The sequence below is a fragment of the Chroicocephalus ridibundus genome, chromosome 12, assembly GCF_963924245.1.
Source record: "Chroicocephalus ridibundus chromosome 12, bChrRid1.1, whole genome shotgun sequence".
Lineage (NCBI taxonomy): Eukaryota > Metazoa > Chordata > Aves > Charadriiformes > Laridae > Chroicocephalus > Chroicocephalus ridibundus.
In genome coordinates this window covers 5,830,499-5,852,665 of record NC_086295.1, presented here as the reverse complement: position 1 = coordinate 5,852,665, position 22,167 = coordinate 5,830,499, and the positions used below count along the sequence as shown (strand labels likewise).

General features: G+C 63.5%; 1 protein-coding gene across 1 annotated transcript; it reads left to right on the top strand.

The window, feature by feature from the left end:
* The first annotated feature begins 1,590 nt into the window (after positions 1-1,590).
* On the top strand, positions 1,591-18,882 carry VSTM2L (V-set and transmembrane domain containing 2 like). Its single transcript, XM_063350424.1, has 4 exons — positions 1,591-1,861; positions 12,795-12,964; positions 14,227-14,277; positions 17,446-18,882. The coding sequence occupies exons 1-4, from the start codon at positions 1,753-1,755 to the stop codon at positions 17,755-17,757; spliced, it is 642 nt and encodes a 213-aa protein (XP_063206494.1). The 5' UTR covers positions 1,591-1,752; the 3' UTR covers positions 17,758-18,882.
* Positions 18,883-22,167: the final 3,285 nt, after the last annotated feature.

Here is a 22,167-nt window from a genome sequence, read left to right as displayed (position 1 = left end):
GGGAGTAATGAACTTGGGCAGAGATCGATGCTCTCTGCTCTCATCTGGGCTTTATCCTGACATGCGGAAAACACTGCGGAAGGTAGAACTTTTTTAAAACTATTGATTTGTAACACGGGTATGAGGCGGCGCAGCTGCTGCAGTCGTGCGCGGGGCTCTTCCCGGCTGGGGACCCCTGCCTCGCAGCGCGATAATGGGAAAAATACTCCTGCTCTTTCTGCTGGAGGAACCCTGCTGAGGGAAGGGCAGAAGAAATACAGTTTGTATTTTCAAGTCCAATTTAACGAATCTCTTTGTAGCAAGCATCTGTCATCTCATGGCAGAAAACACCTGAAAAAAAAATTTGATTTTTACTGTTTATCTAGAGAGCAAATATCCTTCAGATTGCTATGTAGCACGCAGATAATATCATGTGAGTGAAGTCTGCATCTGTGCCTTCCCTCCAGCGATGAAGCTTGCTGTTTAGGGTAGAGATATACTGCCTTCGGGCTCCTCTTTACATTTTTAGACTTTTCAAAATAGGTGTATAAATTGTATAGGTCGCGGTGCCGTGGTTCTGATCTGCTGCAAGGCACAGATTTGGGGAAAGGCTGGTGCTGTCGGTGGGTTTGGCCTCTAGATTTGTACAGCTGAAGGGAGATCAGGATCTTGACCCTTACATTAAATGATTTTGGGGGCAGGAGCAGGTTTGCCGCTCGCAGGGTGGATGTATGGGACAGCCCTTTCTCCTGCCGGGGGGGTTGGGGTGGGAGCTCCCTGCCCGGCCAGGGCCCGAGGGCAGCTTTGAGCCCACACCTATCCTGGCTCCAGGTTTTTCATTTTGAGATGAATCGTACACGGTCTGGGGCAGCGATCCCTGACACACACAGGCGCTTGCGCCCTTGCCCTTCCCTTAACGTTTAAAAAAAAAAAAGGAGCAAACCACCCCCAAACATGCCCTTTCACTCGTCTGGGGTGCGGGGGGGGGGGCAGCTCCTGTCCCCCCTTCCCAGGTCTGCAGCAGGAGCCCCGGGGGGAGCGGGCCCAGGGTGTAAGGGTGTGAGTAACGGTCCTCATTATCCCGTCGTCTTATTACCCCAATAAATCATTTATTTTCCCTGGCTGCCCGTGGAGTGAAACGGGGGGTGGCTGGTCCTGCTTTGGGCATCACACACACACACAGCCCGAGTACCGCACACCCCCGGGTACCGCACCCCCCGCACCGCTCCCCGCGGGGCCCGGGCCGAGCCGTACCGGGCCGGGGCGGGCGGCGCCGTGCGCGGTGGCGGGCGCTGTCCCGGGTGCTGAAGCCGCCCCCCCCCCGTAACGGCGGCGCCCGGCGGTCGCGGGCAGCCGGGCCGGGCAGGGATCCCGACGGAGTCACCCTTCCCCGCATGGGCGTCGTGGGGGGCGGGCAGGGCGGTGAACGGGGTCCCGGCGGGGCGGGGCGTGGGGTCTCGCGTGGGCACAGCGGTACCGGGGGTCCCGGCGGGGCGGTGCGTGGGGTCTCGCGTGGGCGCGGCGGGTCCGGCTCCGCCCCGCGCAGTTTAAGAATGAACCGTGGGAAAAACTTTGGGGGTGTGCGCGGGGCCGGGATCCCTCCGCCGGGCGGGGGAGGCTCCGGGCGAGCCGCGGCACCGCCTCGGCGCGCGGCGCCCTCCGCGCGAGGGAAGAGCTCCGCAGCGCGGCGGCGCCGGGACCGCGGCGCAGCCCCGGGGACAGGGCTCGGCCCGGCGGCGCCGCCGCCCCCGGGACAGACGCGCCCGCGGCAAGATGGGCGCCCTGGCCCTGGCCCTGGGGATTTTCCACTACCTGGGGCTCTACCTGCAGCTCGGCGCCGCCTCCCGGCACCCCCCGTGGGACGCCCCGGCGGCGGGCAGCGGTGAGCGCGGGCAGCGGGCGGCGGCCGGGGCGGCGGCGGGGATCCGGGGCTCCGGCGGCGGCTGCTGCCCCGGAGGACGAGAGGGGGGCGGCTGAGCTCGGTCCCCCGCGGGTGCCGGTCCCCGGCCGTCTCGGCCGCGCTGGGCTGGCGGCGGGTCGGGGCGGCGGCGGGTCGGGGCGGCGGCGGGACGGGCGGCGGGACGGGCGGCGGCGGCGGGGGCTGGTCCCGGTGCCGGCGGCGGCGCTGGGCTCTGTCGCCGCGGGCAGCACCGCGTCGCGATCCGTCGCGCCGGCGGCTTCGGGGAGCGGGGGGCGGCCCGGCCGAGCCGGGGCTGGGCTCCGCCGCTCCCGTCCCTGGGGCCCGGGGGGCGGCCTCGGGCTCCTCCGCTGGGCTGCTGAGAGCGGGGGGGCTTTGCACGGTGCCTCTCCGTGCACACCCCCGTGTAAGTGTGCACACCCCCGTGTAAGTGTGCATCCCCCTGCACGCCGCCGCGCATCGTTGTCCGCTGCCACACACCGCTGGCAGCGGGAGCGACTCTCCCAGCGGATGCTCCTCTCCCGTTCCCCACCTGCCGTGGCTCCTCTGCCAGCTCCGGTGCACGGCGGGTCGGTGGTGCTGCCAAGCCCGGCCGGGGTTCAGCTGGTGGCTGGGAAAGGGGCACTTCTTTCTGCACCCCCCCGTGAAAGAGTCTCTCCTAGCACGGGGGGCAGTTCCCGTCTGTGGGGTGCTGAGCAGGTGACAGAGCCCCCTTGGAGGAGAGCGCTGAGACCTTCCTTGGTCTCTGCGGAGTGACACGGGTGGGTTTAAATCTGAGCCCGAGGAGTGACCGTGGGGTGCGTGCTGCGTGCCCAGTGCCCAGATCGCAGCCATCTCCCTCACATGGTGCCGGAGCTCCCGGTGTGCGGAGGGAGCTGCTCTCTGCCCCAAGGAGCCTCCAGGCACCGGCAGCCTTGGGGCCATGGCGGTGCCGGGGAGGTGCGTGGCGTCCTGCAGCGATGCGGTGCGTGGGCCGGTGGGTACCTACCTGCACGGGGAAGGGATGATCTGCCTTTGTGTTGGGGGGATAAAGGTAGGAGGGTTTCCGGACCTGCCAGCCTGGCGTGCCGGAAGGAGATGTGGGCGAAGAGCCTCCATTAGCCGCTTCTGCTCCCCTCAGAAATTCAGCAATAGGCAAATAAATAGTGAAATGGTCGCTGTGAGGGAGCAGGGAGCAAAGGAGAAGAAATATTCTGGGAGGGCGAGTGCACTTTGGAGCCACATTACAGCTTGCTACTACGAGCAGTTCTGCAGCAACTCACTTAATCACAACAGAAACCTTTATTAACGATACTGAAAAGCAGTGAATAAGTGGGTCATGTATAATAAGCCATTTGTGTTCAGTAGGTGAATACCAATTTGATAAAAGCTGTGTGCGCTGAAAACCTGTATAAATTGCTGTTTAGCAGATCGGAGATTGATCATTTCATTACTCGCTGCTACAGCTTTCCCTCCGCACCGCGAGAGCCTGGTGGGTCAGGGGCACGGAGCAGGAGAGGGGCTGTGGCCAGCGGGATGGATCTGGCCGTGGCCAGTGGGGCGAGTGGGTCCTGCCAGGCTATGCCCACAGCAGGCAGCACACGGAGCTCACCGCCATCTCTGCCCAGTGCAGGCGGCCTGGAGGAGCCTCTGCTGCTCCGTGAGGGTCCGGCACAGCTCAGGAGTGTGTTCCCTGTTACCTTTAACTTGTCCGCAGCGGCTGCAGCGAGGGAGTTGAACGGGCGCAGGGTGTTCCCTGCAGGTGTCGGCGGGTGGCCGTGACCACCTCTCGGGGTGAGGGTGGCTCCCCCACTCTGCCTCCCTGCAGGCGTGAGCAATTTCCCTCCGCTCTCCAGGGCTGCTCGGGGAGGGAAAAACTCTCAGTCAAAGAAAGTCCTTTTCCTGCCCCCACAGCAAAGGCTCTGTCTCCAGCGAGGATGGAGCGAGGATGGGCTCGGTCTGGCCTGCTGCCCCCAGGAAAGCACCCCAGCCGCAGGATCCCTCCTCGCCATCCCTCCCCTACCCACCGCGCCTCGCCTCGCCTCGCCTCGCCTCTCCTCTCCTCTCCTCTCCTCTCCTCTCCTCTCCTCTCCTCTCCTCTCCTCTCCTCTCCTCTCCTCTCCTCTCCTCTCCTCTCCTCTCCTCTCCTCTCCTCTCCTCTCCTCTCCTCTCCTCTCCTCTCCTCTCCTCTCCTCTCCTCTCCTCTCCTCTCCTCTCCTCTCCTCTCCTCTCCTCTCCTCTCCTCTCCTCTCCTCTCCTCTCCTCTCCTCTCCTCTCCTCTCCTCTCCTCTCCTCCTTCAATTATTCATGCCCCCCGTCGCAGACAGCCTGTGCACGCTGGGCTGGTGCCATCGGCTTTCAAACCGGCGCTGGCTGGGAAGCTCCAGCCGCTTTTCCAGCCTGCCGGCTCCCGGAACAGGGCAGGGAGAGCTGTTCGGTGAGCAGCTCGCATTCCCGAGGAGGAGAAGCCTGGCTCCTTCCTTCCATGGTTTGCAAGCGTTAGTGTCTCACCGTCAGTAAAGCTGCTGTTGAAGGGCTGAAGGCTGGAGGGAGCCGTGCCCCGGCTCCCCGGGGTGCTGCCCTTCTCCTTTCTCTCACACCCCGGTGATTATTCTATCAATTACTTTCATAAACACTTTGCATTCTGCCGGATTTTTTTCATGCTTCCTGATGGGAATTCTCCACCCGATGTGTTTTTCCTGCCGCTGCTCGCGCAGTCATTCAATGCAATTACTTCTGACACCTCTCCTCATCAAATGTCTGTGCTTTCTTTTCCCTTGAAGAAGCTGACAGACGATGGGCCAGACACTGGGAATTATTACGTTAGGACAGTGACAGCTAATTTTAATCATAATGTTCCCGGTGATCGAGGCAGCAAATCAAACGAACAGCTGGTGCGGCTGCGCGCGGTCCGGGAGCCATGGGCAGCGCGGCGGTGCCGGGGCAGGGACCGTGGAGCCGGAGAGCGGGGACAGGGAGCCGGAGGCTCCACTTCACTCCCCGCTTCAGCAGGCGCCGCTCCAGGTGCTGGGGCCGGGTGCCCAGGCGGGGACCCGGGTGGGTGCTCTGCCCTTGGCGGCTCCGCTGGGATTTTGGTTCATGGTGCGAGAAGGACTTACACGCCTCAGGACGGACAGCCCATTCCAGCCCCATCCGCTGACGGCTCTGCCTGTGTCTGGGCTCCTTCTCCGTGGCCGTTTCTCCTGACTGCGGGTTTATCTCCCACCTGGCTGCCCCCTCCCTACGGCTCTGGCTGCGGTGGGTGCGTGGCCGGGCACGAGGGCCGTTGGCTGGGCTCAGCCACGCCGGATGCGTTCATGCCTTGCACCGTGTGCTCTGCACGAAGCTGGGCCGGGACAAGCCCACCGGTCATGGGGCGGGCAGACCCGGGCAGGAGGGTGCTGCGCCCGTGAGCACCGGGCACTGCTGGCTCTGTGGGACGGGTACCGGCACCGTGCATGGCATGGGCTGCCAGTGCCGATGGCTGGTGTTTTGGGTGCTGGGCACAAGACCAGGGGGGCTGATCTCCAGCGGAGTGGAGCTCTTGTCTGCCCCATCCTGATTCCTGCCCGCTGCCAGGTGCCCTGCCTGCTGGGAATCCTCCTCTGCCTGCTGAGAATCATTCCCTGGCAGACACGAGCACCAAACCGTGTGGCGGTTGAAGGATGGCTGCACAGTGCTGCCGAGGGTCCCGCCGGGAGCCGTCGTAACAGGCCATTTTAGGTTTTTGCTACTTACACTATCAAGTAACTGCTCCTCCTCATTCCCCTCAGGAGGGAATTGTCTGAGAACCCCCATTCCCCGGGAGCCAGCTGGGAGCAGCGAGTCCCTTTGCCTGGGGAAAGCTCCTCGTAGCCGGGGCCGGGCTGGGGGAGGATTCTCAGCGCTGGCGGCTCTTCTGCTGCGGTGGTAAAACCTGGGCAGGCGGGAGGCTGCCGGGAGGGCAGGGGCCGGGGGAGCAGCCGTAATGGTTCGCTGTTAGAAATACTTGCAGGTTTCAAGGTTAATTCCAGCTCCCTGGCAAGGTGAGCTCTGGCCTGATCGCAATTACCAAACTAGCTGGATTTTTTTGTTGTTTTTTTAATTTATGCTGCAATTTTGAGCTAATTCTGCTGCAAATTTGAGCTAATTCTGCTGCTAATATGACAGTAAATAGGGGCAGAGAAATGGCGCTTTCGTCCCCAGCGTGCTGGCGGGAGCCCTCCCATCCCCAGCCGGCGTTTGCAGCGCTCCAGCCTGACGCTTCCCTCGGAAAGGGCAATTGCAGGATCGCCAGTGGAGCCGCGGTGCCAGGGTCAGGCTGTGAGTGGCTCGGCATGGCCGGGTGCTCACTGGGCCGGCACCCACCAGCAGAGCCGGGACCTGCCTGAGTGGGTCTGTGGCTGGATCTGTGCCGGTCTCCAGCCCTGGCCCTTGTCCCATCCCTGCTGGCTGCCTGCTGCCGAAGCCCTTTGCCCGGCGCCGCTGCCGGAGTGGGAGCTGCCTGCCCTGCTCTCGCCGGTGACGCCGTCTGCCGTGCCGCTGTGTTTATGCACCCGTTTGCGGCCGTGATGTGTTTTTGGTGACCCAGGGTCAGCATCCCTGCTCGCAGGCTTGTCAGGAGGAGATTCATTCACAGATGTTAATGGGCAGATGGGAAGAGGAGGGAGGTTTTAGCCCAACCTGCACAGCACGCACCAGCAACGCTCGCGTCCCCGCTGCGGGGACAGCGTGGGCCCGGCACAGCCAGCGCGCTGGAGCAGTACCAGTGCTCTGCTTCTGCTCCCAGATCCATCCAGGGGGATGCCTCCTGTGCCTTCTGATCTCCTGGGGTGAATCCTGCATGGGCAGCCTGTGCCGAGGGGTGGAGAAGCCCCGTGGCACTGAGGAGGGTCCGTCCCTCTCCGGGTGCAAGTGCTGGGATGCGCCGCAGGCTGGACATGGGTGCCTCTGCAGCCGAGACTGTCCCTCTCCATCAGCTGGGGGGGACAGGGGTGCGTGGGGAGGGGAAGGCAGCGTCGGCTGGGGTTGCTGTCGGACGCCTTTGCTTTTCCTGCAGCGGTGCAGGGGGGTGCCAACCCAGCGGGTCGGGAGCCAGCCCCGAAACGGGGACGCAGGGCAGGGTTTGTGTGGACTCGCCAGCGGGCAGGAGCAGGAGCAGGCCCTCGGCAGCCGTCCCCGGGGAGGGCTGAGTGCTGCCGACAGCCCTGGCGCCGAGCTGGAGAGTGTGGGGAACGGGGGGATGGCTGTCTCGGCAGCTCCGCGGAGTCCTCTCTGGGGAATCTCCTTGGCAGCCGGCAGGGAGGGAGCGTCTCGGCTCTCCTGGCACCACCGGCTGCTTTCTCCTGCCTCTTCTTTTGCCCCGTGGTGGCGGGGGTGGGGGGGTGGGGGCTGGAGGCATCCGCACTGGGAGCTGCTGGTGGCAGGGAGCTGGTGTGAGAGTGACGCAGCCCCCAGGGCAGGCGGGTGGTGATGGCAGCATCGACCTGCCGGTATCATTGGCAGGTCTGGGTGCTGGTGGGGACCAGCTCGCCTGGATGCGGCCAGGGGGTGCCGAGCTGTCGGTGGGATGTGGCTGCTGACACCGCTTGGGGCCAGGGTCTACCAGAGCTGCCAGGGACATGCTCTCAGGCGGGGTTAGGGGTCCCAGGGACCCAGGGCTGTGGTGGCCACGTCCGTAGCCAGTTCCCTTCCTGCCATGTCTGATGGCACACTGCCGGGGTGCGGGGAGGGGGCCGCTGCTGGAGCAGATGATGGGAGTGAGAGACGCTCAACCAGCAATTAGTCCTCCGAGTGTCTTGACTCACTGAACTGTAATAAACCATGAATTATGACTGGGAGCTTTGTGAAGGGAAGAATAAGCCACACTTGATTGCAGCCCACAGCATAACAGCGGCAGCCGGAGGGAGGGACGAGGGGCGGCAGAGGCTGCTCTGGCCCCACCGTCCTGCTCCCCTGGGGCCGGGGACTTCCCAGCCTTCCCCAGCCCCTCTCCCTGCCCGGAGCAGGATGGAGCCAGCTCCTGTCATCACTGCCCACCCGGCATGTGCCACCCCCCTGGCCCGGCTGCGGACCTGGTGAGGCAGAGAAAGAAGCATCTGATTGACCAGTGCTGTAACGGTTCAGTGGGGTAAATAACTCACAGAGCAAACGCGAGCCCTGACTAGGTGATTAACATGCATTTGCAAATGCCCAATACATATTTAATCGCCCTCCAATACATGTTTACACAAACATTAACCTGTCTGCATGCCCACATCGCTCTTGAAGCCGTGGCCATCCCAGCAGCCAGCGGGTGGTACCTTGTGTGGGCCATTGCCGGGGGGGGCCGGGAAAGCCATCACGGCTCCTTGCAGAGCTCCACCAAAGCTGTGGCCAAAAGGCAGGGTCCTGGATAGGCTCCCGGGGGCTGCGTGGCCTCATGTGCCCCACAGGGCAGGGACGGGGTGGGGCTGCTGGGGGTCAGGGCAGGGGGACAGGGCAGGGGTCCGGTGGGTCATGTCCAGGGGGATGCAGGACCTGGCCTTGCCCCTGGTATGGGGTGAGTGGGCCCCCCTCCGCAGCTTCCCTGCTGGCTGCCGGCAGCCCTCCTGCCTGTGCCGAGCGGGGGCCGCGGTGATGAATCCTGCCCGCCGTGGGGAGGGAACGCGGCAGCCTGTATATCTCCGGTTTATGAGAGCACCAAGCTGTCCCAGCAGGCGTTTTCAATTCCGTTTATCTGTGTTTCCCCATTGAGTTCATTTTATTTCCCCTGATTTTTGTTTCCTGGAAGATTTATTGATCCTGATTTTCTCAGTTTATGACAGGTAGCAGGCCATAAAGCACGCGGAGCAGCCAGCCCGTCACCAGCCCCCTCCCTTGCGCTGGGAGGACGCGGCACCAATGTCAGCGGTGGGGAGAGGGATGGTGCTGGGCGATGGGGGGGCCGGGGCGCTGGTGGGCTCTGGCAGCTCGGCTGTCCCTTGTCCCTGCAGATGGCGTCAATGGGAGGGAGGTCTGGGCAGCTCAGCTGCCCCGGTGCGGGATCCATGCCCATCCGTGGGGCTGCTTATGGCTGGGGGCTGCCCAGGGGGGAACCGTCCTCCTCTGCCCAGGTCCCTGCCGTGGGGCAGAGCTGGGGCTGGTGGATGTAGGGAGGCCCATCCCCGCCACGTTGCCTCTGCCCCGGTGGCCGGGGTCCACAGTGTCCATTGGGAGGGCATGCAGTGCTGCTGGAGGGATGGGGACTGGCTCCTCTGTCCCTCCCCAAAGGCGCGTCCCCTCTTGATGACCCCATGATAGCACTGGGCTGCGGTCTGAGGGGGCTTTGCAGACACACGCTGCCCTTCTGCCCCACTGCCACCACCAGGATCCACCTTCTGATGGGCCTCCAGAGGGTCCTTAAACTGCCCATCACTTCCAGAGGCTGTTCCAAAGTGCCGGCGCCAGCTGCCAATGCGCTGCCTGAGGACAGGGCAGGGCCATAACAGCCCTGATTAAAGCAATTCTTTATTTCACCTTGGCCAGTGGCTGCACCTTTGCTTCAGCGTCTGACACCCACTTGGGGTGGGGGGGTCAGGTCGGCTGCCACTCGGGTGCCTGGTCACAGGCGGATGCGTGGGAGGGATGGTGCCCAGCAGACATGGCTGTGCCAGGGCTCCGGCTGCGCGGGGCCGAACTGGTCACGGAGCTGGTGGCACTGCAAAAGCACGGTTAAACACGTGTGCTGTAGTTCAGCCGCTCTGCAAACACCTGAGCTCTCGGCTTCCCCGGGGGTGGTCTGGCTCCACGGCCCACCCCGTACCCACCACCCGCCCCGTCCTGTGCAAAGGAGAGACCAAGAGACTTGATGACACCGGTCACTTGTTCCTGCAAACACCGAGCCCTGAGGTAGCCACTTCGGTCTCCTCTTCGCCTCACCAAAGCACTCCTTCCCTGACGGCTCAGCCCTGGCTCTCCTGGGTGGCTCTCACAGTGGAAGGGCTTTGTTCCCCCCGGGATCTGCCATTCCCCGCCATCAGACCCTGCTCATTTTTTGTTGGAGGCAGAAGACACGAATCGTCCCTGGGTATCTCCCTTCTCTCACTGACCTGTCACCTGGAGTTTCTCTTCTGCCCGTCTGTCTCTGCCGCTTTCTCCTTGTCGGATGCATCCATCCCTATCTGACCACCCCCTCCCAGGCTCCGGGTGCTCTGCCCAGGACATGGTTACCTCCAGTTATTAGAAGCCTTTATTGCTTTTCCCTGTAATACATCAAATGATCTTTCCCAGCTGAAAAGCAGTGAGGGGGTGCCCCGTGTGCTGCCAGCCCCAGGCTGCCCGGCTCGCTGGGTCTTCTGCTCATCCAAATATCATCCATACTCGGGAAGTGGAAATCCCCCTGGAGCCGGGGGACGAGTTGGCCTGGCCTGAGCCCGCTCTCCTGGCACCTCTCCCGGGCCATCCACCACGTCCCACTCTCGTGGTGCCATGCGGGACTGTCTGGATGTGATTGTCTGGGGACCACGCTGGCCACCAGCTGCCCCTTGGCTGGGGTGTCCCGGGGTGACTGCTGGGGCTGGGGGGGCCAGCACAGCCCTGCGCCCACAGACACGAGCTGTGCGGATGTCCCTTGGCACAGGGGTCCTGGAGCCCCCTCCCTGCAGAGGGAGCGTGGTGGGGGAAGCTGGGATGGAGGGGGAGGGCAGCGAGGCAGAGGAGGGGGGTGAAGGGCTGGGATGTGCAGGGAGGGAGGGAACGGCCTCACCTTCCCTCCTGCTGTCAGACCTTATTGTCCCTCAGTCCATCCCTCTTTCACGGGGTGGTTTATGCACTGTCTGTTAGGAGTTCCCAGCTTGTCACTCACAACCGCTCCCCTGGGGAAGGGCTGGGTGTGGGGAGGGGGTCGGGGGCCAGGGTGGGGAAGGGTCGGACGTGGGGAGTGGGTCAGGGCCCTGGAGATAGCAGTGGGGTCGGTGGTCCCCAGGGATGCTGTGGGAGGGGGCTCCCGGGGCAGGGGCCGCCATGGGGCCGGCAGGTCCATCAGCAGGACCTGCCCTCCTTTGGATGCACTTTGAGGCGGCCAAGCCCCGGGGTTAATTAATACATACGCTTCCCAATTAAAATCCGAAAGAAAGCAGGCGCTTTTTTCAATCAAGCCTTTTCGCTGCTCGTCTGCCAAATTTCCGTCTGTGGGAGCAGATTTTAATTGTGTTCAGAGTAATTTGGACACGGCTGGAGCCCTCAGGCCGCCGTCCCCACCTCTGCTCCAGCACCACAGGGTCCCGGGGGGGCTGGAGCGGGGTCTGCCGGGACCCTCTGGCTTCAGCCATGGCTCCTGCCATCAGGAATCCTGCGGAGCAAAAGCCTGATCCCGGGCCATGGCTGGGGAACGTGTTGGCAAGTGTTGGGTAATGGCTGGACCTACCACCCCGCCACCGCCGCCGCAGGAGCGCGGATGAGCCCTTTGCCATGTGCCCAGGAGCAGCCAGCACTGGGCAGTGCCGGACCCTCCTGTTCTTCCCACAATTCTCAGCCACCGGAGCTGTTTCCCGGCCCAGGATTCCCTCTGCTCTCTGGCACGGAGCCCAAGTGGCTGCTGGTGCCAGCATCCCGGGCAAACGGGGGTGCGGGAGCCATGCTGGGAACCCCACCAGGAGACCCGGGCTTGTTAAACCCTTATGTTGGGTATTCCCCTCAGTTCCCCTGCTAAAATGGATTAAAGGAAAGCGATAAGTATATAGGATTTCCATGCATCCAGAGGGACGGGGAGATATTAAAGGTATTAACTTTTCCGTCTGGGATGATAATAATTCGTTTTCAGAGAGGATCACGGCTTGGCGAGAAGCCCCGGGGAGCTGTGTGCTGCTCCTGGTGGGATGCGTGTCCCGGGGGGCTCTGGTGGCACCGGAGGGACATGCATGGTGGCTGCGAGCTGGCAGAACCGGTGGCACGAGGTGGCTGGTGAAGATGCGAGGGCACGTACAGCGGGACCCTGACCCGGCCTCTGTGGCCAGCCCCGGCTGGGCACCACGTGCCGCAGCTCATGGCGGGGCAGGGACAGGCAGGGACAGGCGGGGACAGGCAGGGCTGGCCCCACATTGGAGCGTATTCCAGCTGGACCAGGTTCATCCTGGTGCTGCTGCCAGCCCCAAAGCGATGCTCCTTGCGTGGTGGGGACAGGGCAGGTGGCCCCCATGTCACACAGCCCCTGCCCGCAGCCCCTGTCTGCCTCTGTGGCCGAAGTGACACCAGGGGAGCGCGGGGACGCTGGCAGCCCTGCGCTCGGCCATGGTGGCACGGGGGGCTCAGCCCCTGTCCCCGTGCCCTGCTGGGGAGAAGCCGCTGCAGATCGTGACAATAACATTTGCTGGTGACCTGCACGCTGGGGCCGTCTTGATAGAAGAACAATAAGCTCTCCAGAGGAGATGAAAAGAATTCTAATTACATCTCCGAACAATATTTGTTTTGAGCGAGGAAAGCAAACCATATGGCATGTGGGAGACTGTTTGGGGGCCGCATTAAACAAGGATTTGTTTTTCTTTTATGCTCTGATCTAAGCGGAGATGCGATCATGCTTTATTTATTTATTACACCTCGGAGGCGCGCGGGGTTCCGTGCTCGCTCCGGGGCAGAGGCAGAGGTCCCGGGGGGCAGCATGGGAGCAGGGGGTCCGGAGCCTCCTGCTCCCTCCCTTTCCTCCTGCTGCTCTTTGCAAAGTGCCAGGGGGGTGCAGGCAGCTCTGCCGTGGCCAGGGAGGGGGCACTGGGGTGGGCAAGGGGCAGCTAGGGATCAGGGCCGGGGGGGGGTCCGCCTGTGTGGCAGGGACCTGTCCCCTCTGCCGAGGGTGCCAGCTCTGCATGGCTGGGGAAGGGTCCAGGCACTCCTGGTGACCCTGCTTGTGTGGCCCGTGGCATCGTCCCTCGCCGGGGCGGTGGCGTGTCCCCACAGGCGTCCGCAGCCCTCGCTCTGTCTCCTGCAGCCCTCTTCACCGAGACCCCCCATGACATGACGGCCCAGGCGGGCGAGGACGTGGAGATGGCGTGCTCCTTCCGAGGCAGCGGCTCCCCCTCCTACTCCCTTGAGATACAGTGGTGGTACGTCCGCAACCACAAGGACTGGACAGACAAACAGACGTGGGCTTCCAACCAGGTAATGCCCCTCGTCTTCCCCCTCCGGCAGCGGCATCGGGAGGCAGAGCCCTTGCCCGTGCTCGCCCAGGGGGCCTTCGCTTGCAGCAGGGGCGCAGGGGGGTCCCCGTCCCTCAGCAGTGTCCCCAGCGCTGACTGGCCCTGCAAACGGCAGGGTCTCGCTCCCCTCTGCTCCGTGCTTGCGGGGAGAGCGGAGTCTGGGGGGTCCCACGACTGTGCGTGGGTTGCACAGCGTCTGGCTGCACCGAGGATGCTCCAGGATGCGGGGCCAGGGAGGCTGGATTGTCCTGGCCACCCTTCCCAATTAGCCAAGGGGCCACGTGGGCCAACCCCCGGGACTGATCCCAGAGGCTTTGTCTTTGTGCTTGTGCCTTCTCCCAGCTCATCGTGAACTCGTCCCCTTGCATCCCCCCGCCCCCCCCGCATCCTCCTGCCCTCCCTTGTTTTCCCCATTTCCGTGTGTATCGGTCTCGGCAAACAGCTGTCTCTTTATTTCTCTTTCTGTTCACACAGAGATAAGGGCCAAATAATGGGAAGGCAGCTTTAGGTATTTTAATGAGCCTTTATTATTGTGTCTTTGGCAGAGCTGCTGCTGGTATTACCATAAATTGAGAGAAGCATCGGGGAAGTGCTGCCGCTCGCTCGGGAGCACTGCTGGGGGGGGGCAAGGGAGCCGCGGGGGCGAGGGGTGGCGGGGTGAGGGGTGGTGGAGACGCCTGGTGTGGGGGGGACGCCCGGGGTGGGGGGGATGCCCGGGGAGCCCACATACCAGGGCACCGGTGTCACCGGTGCCTGCCGAAGGGGAGCCAGGCCGCTGCCCGGCTCGCCAGCGGATTTGGGAATATTTATGGTAATCGGGGCAGGTCCTGGCTGGGAAGGGGCTGGGGTTGCTGGGGACAGGGGCGACTGACGCAGCGGTGACGCCGCAGTGAGCAGGGCTCTGTACCCAGCCCCAGGTCACGGGGGGCACCCGCTGATGGAGCCGAGCTGCGGTGGGCACCCGTGGGCGAGCACCCCGTCCCCCCCAGCTGCCATGGTGCTCTGGTCCCGCTGTTCCCCCCCCTTCCCGGTTGCCCCCTGTGGCTCTTACCTGCCCCGGGTGCCCGGGTCTGCTGGGGCTGAGCCCTTCTCCCTCCTCCTCCTCGCTCGGGGCAGCCATCCCGGGGGTGGGCAGGGGTCTGGTGGGCTCCTGCCTCCTCCCAGCCGAGCTGACGGTTTCTCTCCCCTCTCTGGTCTCCCTCCCCGTCTTGATCTTCCCCGCAGCTGAAAGCATCGCCGCAGGAGGAGCCTGGGAAGGACGCGACGAAAATAAGCGTGAGTTTGGCTAACGGTACTTGCAGGGGCTCCAGTCGAGGGCTCAGCTGGGATGTTTCCCTGCGTCGCACGGAGCTGGGGAGGGCAGGGGGGGGGTCTTCTGGGGTTTGTGTGCCCCAGATGAGTATCCTGGGAGGTGGCAGGGGGTGCGCGTGGGGGGTGCTGGTCCCACTGGTGCTGCCGTGCCGTGGGATGGCTCTGCTCCAGCTCGGCACTGGGAGCAGCCAGGGTGAGGGGCAGCTCCCCCATTCCCCCCCCAGCGCTGGGGTTTGCAGCCTGGACCGTGAGCCCCGTCCAAGGGACACATTTATGTTAGGGAGAAAATAATCTAATTTAGTCACCGGATTAGCATCCCAAAGCCATTTACGCTCATGTGAACAGAATGAGGAGACACTAATCAGTTAAATAAAATAAACGCTCTCGGCCTCCTGCTGTCAGGCCTCTGCTCCCCCCCGCCCCTCGGCTGCCGCTGGCTCTCCCCACCTTGGGGGGCTCTGCATTTGGGGGGGACACAGAACCGGAGCAATATCAGAAAGCGCTTCCCACCATGGCCTTTGCCCTGGCAGCCTCTTCTGGCTCTCCCATTTTTCCCTCGCTGAGTGAGCAAGGGGGGACGGGGCTCGCCAAGCACCCACGGCTCCTTGGGGCCGGGCGCCGCCGGTGCCCAGGATCAGTCCCTGTGCCTGATTCTCATCCCTGGGAAATGACAGAGAGCCATTTACAAGGGGTAAAATGCCCAAAAACTTCAGGGTGGAGGGCATCACCTCTCATCTCCCATTTGTGGGGATGGGCACCTGTAGATTCTCTTGCTGGTAACGAAACCCCCACGGGGATTGTATCCCCTTTGAGCTATTCACGTTGTGGCTCCCCGAGGTGTCAGCCCTGTTTGGCACCATTCCCGTGATGGGCACCGCGATGCGCCCGCAATCCATGTCCAAACCCCAGCAGGTGCCTTCAGGATCCGTCCCTCGCCGGGGTGCCGCGGCTTGTCGCCCCAGGAGCGGCGAGGCAATGGGGCTGCTGCCGGGGTGGCCGGAGCCCAGGCACTGCCAGCCCCTGGGGACGGTGCTGCCCACCGCGGGCAGCAGGAGCAGGCAGGAATCTTTGCAAACCACTGCTTGCACGGCCCGGGAGCGCCGCTGGTCTCCCCCCCGCCCCAGGGCACAGCGCTTTGCCCCCCTCAGCGAGGGTGCTGGGGCCCGGATGCCGACCAGGGGTCGCGGGCAGTTTGTGGCCGGGGGCTGAGGGCCAAATCCTGCGCTGGGCCGGGACTTGGCGGGTGCTCTTGGAGCGGAGCCCGGCCGGGGTGTCCTGAGGGGCCAAGGCGGGTGCTGGGGCTGCGGAGCCGTCCCGGGGCCAGCGTGCCCGCGCAGCTCGGCCATGGCATTTTTCAGCATAATTAGGCAGCTAATTGCACACCGGAGTGTAATCGATGCATGTGCATGTGTAACCAGGATTTATTTTGAAGCGCTTGGGGTGCGACGCTTCTGCCGCCTCCTCCGCATCAAGCCAGCAGGGAGAGGCTTGAGTTTTAAACCTTTTTTGTTGTTGTTATTTTAAATGTCCTTGATTATTAAGTGTTTATGGAACGGAGGAGATAAATGAACACAGGCGAGACACCACCACGAGCCGTTCTGATAAAATGTGCGTTACAGCCACGGAGGCAATTGGCTGGGAACAAAACGGCGGCGTCAAACAATGCGAGACGATGTAAATCACATGCAGAAACCACCGCCTCAGGCCCCCCCCTCGGCCGTTTTTTATCCGCCAAAACACACTTGGTGCTGGAGGTGCCGGAGGTGCCGGCACCGGCTCTGCCCGGAGCCACCGCGCTTTGCGGGGATGCGGAGAGGGAAACCGCCGCCGCCCTTTGCCGTGCGGTAGCAAAGACGATGGGTTTGGGTTTATTTTTTTCCCCCTTGAATTCTTTAAACCCGCTGTTCTGCTGCTGAGCAGTGGCACGCTGCAGGGCACCGCCGTGGCCGTCTGTCCATCCATCCTGGCCCATGCCGGGGTCTCTCCCCGGCTTCCCACGGGACAGCGGGAGCCGTCACCGCCCTGCCCACGCCTGTGAAGCCGTGTGTGTTACAACCGGGCATAAAATTATCCCTCCTGCTCATCACCGAGCCGCGGGCTGAGGCTCGGTGACCTGCTGGGCACTGGCTCCAACGGCGGCACCAGCAAATTGTGGGTTTCTTTTATTAGTTCTTAATTTCCCAGCCGTTAATTTTGGTGACTTAATGCTCTTCCAACACAAAGGGGTGTTTTTTAAAGCTCCTTTCCCGTAACAGCCTCGGTGCTCGGACACCCTCGCCCCAGGGACGGCAGCTCTCCTCCCTCCCTCCCTGCAGCACCCCCTGCCCGTCTTGGGCACAGCTTGGGGCCTGCCTTGTCCTGTCCCCCCCGCACCCCTATTCCCGGCGCTGTGGGATGGGTGCAGGTGGGCTCTGAGCAGCCCCAGAGAAGCCCTTTGGGGTGGCCCCGACCACGACGTGTGGCACCGGTGGCCTCTCAGCCTCCCATGGCGTGCAGGGGGGCTGGACGCAGCTGCTCGCGTGTGCTCGCGTGTGCCCACATGTGCTCGCGTGTGAACGCCACTGACTGCCCCGGCGTCTGCGGCGGCTCAGGGTCCCCGTCCCCGTGCTGCTGCCTGCATTTCGGCGCTGCCTTTTGGGCCGGGAGTTTGCATCTCTTTGGTCGTGGCTCCCAGCCCCATTTCTAAACACCATAAAATCTTCAGCTAACAAATGCAGCAGCAAGTGGAAAAATGGCCTTTGCCATCCAGTGTGATTATAGGGAACAGAGCCAGGGGCCTCGGGGCGGGTTATAAATCTGATTTATTGACCCAGCCCAACGGCAGCCGCAGCTCTGGCTAGTGAGTAAGTCTTAAATTTCATTGGGTGATAAATACTGAGAGCGAATCAATTTGGTAGAAAAGCTAATTAGCCGGCGTGGTTCCGCATCGATCTCCGAGCCCCGTGCGGCCGGGTGCGCGCCAGGGACTCCATCATCCCGTGGTCCAAGGCTGGGGACGGGGTCCCCCCGCACTGACTGCCCGCCTTCATCATGTCCTCCCCAGCATGTGGCGTGGTGGCATGCGATCAGGGGTGGCACTGACCCAGGTGGGGGTCCCAGGGGCCGCCTGACCCCCTGTCTGCCCCCCTGCAGGTGGTGAAGGTGGTCGGCAGCAACATCTCGCACAAGCTGCGGCTGTCGCGGGTGAAGCCGGCGGACGAGGGGACGTACGAGTGCCGGGTGATCGACTCCAGCGATGGCAAAGCGCGGCACCACAAGGTGAAGGCGTACCTGCGGGTGGAGGCGGCGGGGGGCGTGGGGCACCCCCAGGACACCCAGCTGCGGGGCGCCCCGCTGCCGGACCCCGCCGCGCCGGGCTCAGCCCACGCGCACCACCATCACCACCACCACAAAGCCGGGAAGGAGCTGAAGAAGCGCTCGGCGGACGCCTCCTGCGTGCTGTAGGCAGGCGGTGCCGGGAGGGGATGCCGGAGCCCCCCACCGCCCCGGACTCAGCGGAGCCATCAAGGGTCCCGCGTCCCCTGCCAGAGACTGGCCCCACCGCCCCGTCTTGCCCGCCGACCCCCACCACCTCCTCCTCCCGTCGGTCACCGCCGGCTCGGTTTCTTCCCCAGCCCTGGGGCGCAGCGGTGCCAGGGCTCGGTGTGGGAGCAGGACCATATTCACGCTGGGGGGGCATCGCTGGGACCGTGCCCAGGGCGGGGTCGTAAACCCACACATGGTGGTCCCCATCCCCACTGGCTCCGCGCAGGGGGTACCCCGCTGCTCGCTGCCACCCGCGGTGCCACGGGCCACGTTGCACCCCAGCTTTGCGTCCCCGGTGGAGGCCCCCCCCGCCTGCGGGACCCTCCCCACCCTCCCTTATGCTTTGCAGAACCACCCATCTGTTCCCGTAGGAGGCCCAGTTTAGTTGCTCCGTTCCAGCCCCACAGTGCATATATAAGTTCCATCATCCATCTTATAGACCACATGTCTCGCCTCTCCCTGCCCCTGCCTGCCCCAAAGCCACCCAAGCACGTCGAGGCCTGAGCTCAGCGGAGGAAGGACGGCACGGCACGCTCCCGGCACGCTCCCGGCACGGCCGTGGCACTGCGGGCTGTGCTGTGGCATCGCCCAGCCACGCAGCTGCCCGTGGTCCGCATGTGCCCAGGGAGCCGTGCCATCGGAACCGGCCCGCTTTCACCCATTTCTCCTCCTGGCCCTTTGCATTTCATGGAGGAAGGGGAGCTCGGACACCAGCCCCGGCTGCCCTTGCTCCATCCCCCGCTGCCCATGCGGCTCTTGGCCCCCAGCTCCCGGCCGAGCTCCTCTTCCTCCTGCGCCACGGCACCACGCTGCCCCGGGCAGGGTCTGGCGCATGGGCTCCCGCGTCACAGTGCAAATGGCAGAGCCTGTCCCCTGTGTCTGTCCCCCCCCGGGTAAACACCATCGCTGGGGAAGGGGCCGCGGGGAGGGAGAGGGGGGTCCTGGGTCTCCCCGTCCGGGTGCTGGGCGCTGCTCCCCTGCTGCCGCTCGCCCACGCCGCCATGCCTGCTGCCACCAGACCTGCTGCAGCTAATAAAGCTCTTTAAACAAAGCCTCTGCGGTCTCTGTCCCTGGCATGGCGAGGGGACGTGGCTTCGGCACTGTTTTGGCTAGAAAGGGGGCACAGCTGGGGCTACCTGCAGGGGCTGCTGAGGCCAGATGGGGGTGGGGACGGGGACGGGGACGGGGACGGGGATGGGGATGGGGATGGGGATGGGGATGGGCATCATCACCTGCAGCTGAGGGCTCAGAGCCTTTAAGAGCTGCAGCTGGGGAGGTCCCTGCCCTGCCTAGGAGCTGAGTGATACTGCTCTGTGGGTGCAAGATACGGCTGGGTCTCAGGTGAGTGGGGGCTGCCGTGGGGAGGCTGGGTGGGCCGCTGGGGGTCTGGCCCCTCTCTGTGCTGCCATGTGCCAGCTTCAACCCCTGCCTGAGTGCCCGGAGCAAAGGCCGTGTCTCTGGCCAGGTGGAAGGTTGGGGTCCCCAAATGGGGGTCCTGGCTGCCCCTTGGGGCTGGGCTCTGCCCCATAGTGGCAGAGGAGCTCCCAGCATTGGCAGCGCCTGGCTTGGCCCCAGCTGCCAGGAGTCCCCCGGCTGCTTTGCAGCTTATTAATCCCCGGAGCTCCATAGCACTCACCTCTCGCTTTGCTGATATGAAGCGATTTGTCATGTGTTAGAGTAACAAAAGCAAAAGCCGCTGGCCTGGTGTCAGCCAGCGCTGGTGGCGGAGGAAGGGCACAGCGCGCCTGGTGACCACGGGGTGCGGCGAGAGCCACCCTCTGCTTTGCCACCCGCTGTGGCTCTCACCTGCAGAGCCGCGGTCTCGGGGGAGCGAACGGCACAGAGCCTGTAAACACGCAGGGTACTTCGTCAGGAGAAAAATATTAAGCAGCGGCAGGGCAAGGGGGCTGCTGTTGGAAATGCTGCTGCTTTGCCACAAGCAATAACAGCCGCCGCTGTGCCGTAGCTCTCCCTGGCAGAGCGGCGGGGGCTTGCGCTTCACTCGGATGCTCCTTGTCAGGGAACTGTATCAGTGGGGGGGAGGAGAGGGAGCAGGAGGCATCGGCCACCGGCGCAATAAAAAACAGCCTACAGAGGAGGAAAACCAAGAGCCGGAGCTGCTTTGGCGAGAGTAAAAGGCTGCAAATCACCTCAAACGGAGAGTAAACAAATTGCTGTGTGGTGTAGTAATTTGCAAAACCTAGAGGCGAGCTTTAAAAATAACAGGTTTTATTAGAAGAGATTAATTTTGCTGAGCTTATATGAAATCTTGGGAGCGGGAGGCGGAGGAGAGGACCCCGCTGGGTCTGTGTGCGGGACCCAGCAGCCCCACGGCGCTGCCTGACCCGGGGTGGGGGGAGCTGCATGCGGGGCCGTGCCCCCCGCCCTGGGTACGAGAGTCTCCCCACGTTCATGGCTGGGTTTGTGCATGGAGGAGGCGGCTGGACACGGGTTTCTCAGCTCCTCATCCCCGGGAGGGCAGTTGGAGAGGGGTGGGGTGGCTGGCATCCCATCTCGCTATGGCTGGGAAGGGCTGTGCCCCCCCGCTCGCCCCCTCCCCGCGTGGGGGGCAGCTGCCTGCTGGGGCCGGGTCTCCTCCGGGACAGCGAGGGTGCTCCATGGGCTGGAGCTGGGCACCCTTCCCGCAGCCCGGGATGCTGCCCTTGGCTCAGTCCCAGACCTCAGCGGGCTGGGGGCTGCTCAGGCCTGGCTGGGGGAGGAGGGTGCGGGCAGGGCAGCCGAAAAGCCCCTGGGCTCGCTTGCAAATGGGCTGAGCTTAATATGCAAGTCACTGCTGGGGAGGAACCAGCCTCATGAAAATGCCATTTCCACGCAGTCACTCTTCTGGCCGTTATCCTGCTTCAGACAAAAGCAATTTACTCTGCCTGTAATAAAGCAGGGGTGATAACGAAGCTGAGAAGAGCCGTGACAGGCGGCCGTGTGACCGAGACAGGCCAGTCTCTCTCCGCTGCCCGCACCGAACCGCTGGCTGGGGACAGCGGCTGTGGGGAAAATCTCTGGGAGAGCACGGGGAGAAACCGGCGCTGGGACTCGGCAGGTGTCTCGGTGCAGTCGGTTGGGCCAGAGGCCTGGCTGGGGGGATGTGGCCTGTTCCTGGACACTGGGGAATGCACCAGTGGAAGGACCAACACATCGACCTGCTCACCGGGCAAGGCAGGAGGTGGGAGCCGGCATCAGCGCGCTCTGCCCTGCCCGGTGAGTGATGGCTGGCAAGAGAAGGGGCTGCGTGGGAAGGTACATCTGCCTTTGTGGATGCAGCAGCTCTGTGCTGGGAAGGGGCATCACAGGAGGGACAGAGCGGTGGGTCCTGCCCTGTCCCCGAGGGCTGGCATAAGGACCTGAGCACCCTGGTCCCTGCTATTGCCAGGGCAGTGACCTGCTGTCTCAGTGTGACGTGCCACAGCAGCCCCTGAGGCCTCTCAGCATCCCTCCAGGAGCCCAGCTTCGTGCCCAGCTGGTGCCACCACCTGGCTCAGCAGTGAGGGCTCCATCAGCCCCAAAACCAGACGTCTGTGTTATGGGGTCACCAGGAAGCCCATGCTGGAGTGGCAGCCCAAGGCCCCCTTCCCGATGGATGCCGCTGATTCCAGTTGCTTCCCCCCCACCAGCTCTGTTACATGGGGAAGATGGTAATTAAGAGAACTTTTCTAATTCCTCTCCTGTTGTCACAGCCCTCCTGCTGTCCGTACTGTCCTGCTGAGAAATGCCAGCCGCCGCCGCCTCCCTCTCCCGGCCTGCACTCGGGAGGGAGGGAGGTGGCTGGTCCAGGCTCTGGTGTGGTGCCATGAGACCTCGGACCATGGGGCGCATCCTGGCAGGTTGTGCCTCCGCAGACACTGGGGATCTGCAGCCCTGAGATGTTGTACCTGCTGGAGACGGCTTTGCTTCCAGCCTTGTCTGCGGGAGCTGTGGCTGTTAAGCCCCTGAGAATGGGGGCTAGCGTGGCTGTGACCGCAGGGGGATGGTGTGTGGATCGGCAAGGGGTGGGGGCAAGGGCTCTGATGTGACAGTGCTGCCCCTGAGCCTCACGCCTGTCCTCCTGCGTGGTGGTGTGCCTTCACATGGGCACAGGCAGGCTGGTGGCCTCGGAGACCCCACGCTGTGGTCTGCAGGGTCCCCGCGGCTGGGCAGGACGGGCTGGATGCTGAAACCTGGGCGGGTTTCCAGAGCTGGTGCTGGGAAGGCAGACGGGAAGGTGTTTCGCTGTGGTGGATGCTGCAGTAGATGGATACTGCAGATGCTGTTTGGTTTTATGCTTTTCCTTTCAGAAACATGTATAACTTTATTCTAGTTTTTTTTGGGTTTTTT

Bases quoted from the DNA above. Each gene is read 5' to 3' on its own strand.
- VSTM2L (XM_063350424.1), top strand. From the start codon at position 1,753: ATGGGCGCCCTGGCCCTGGCCCTGGGGATTTTCCACTACCTGGGGCTC. The intron at 1,862-12,794 runs GTGAGCGCGGGC...TGTCTCCTGCAG, and splicing joins CGCCCCGGCGGCGGGCAGCG to CCCTCTTCACCGAGACCCCC. The intron at 14,278-17,445 runs GTGAGTTTGGCT...GCCCCCCTGCAG, and splicing joins AGGACGCGACGAAAATAAGC to GTGGTGAAGGTGGTCGGCAG.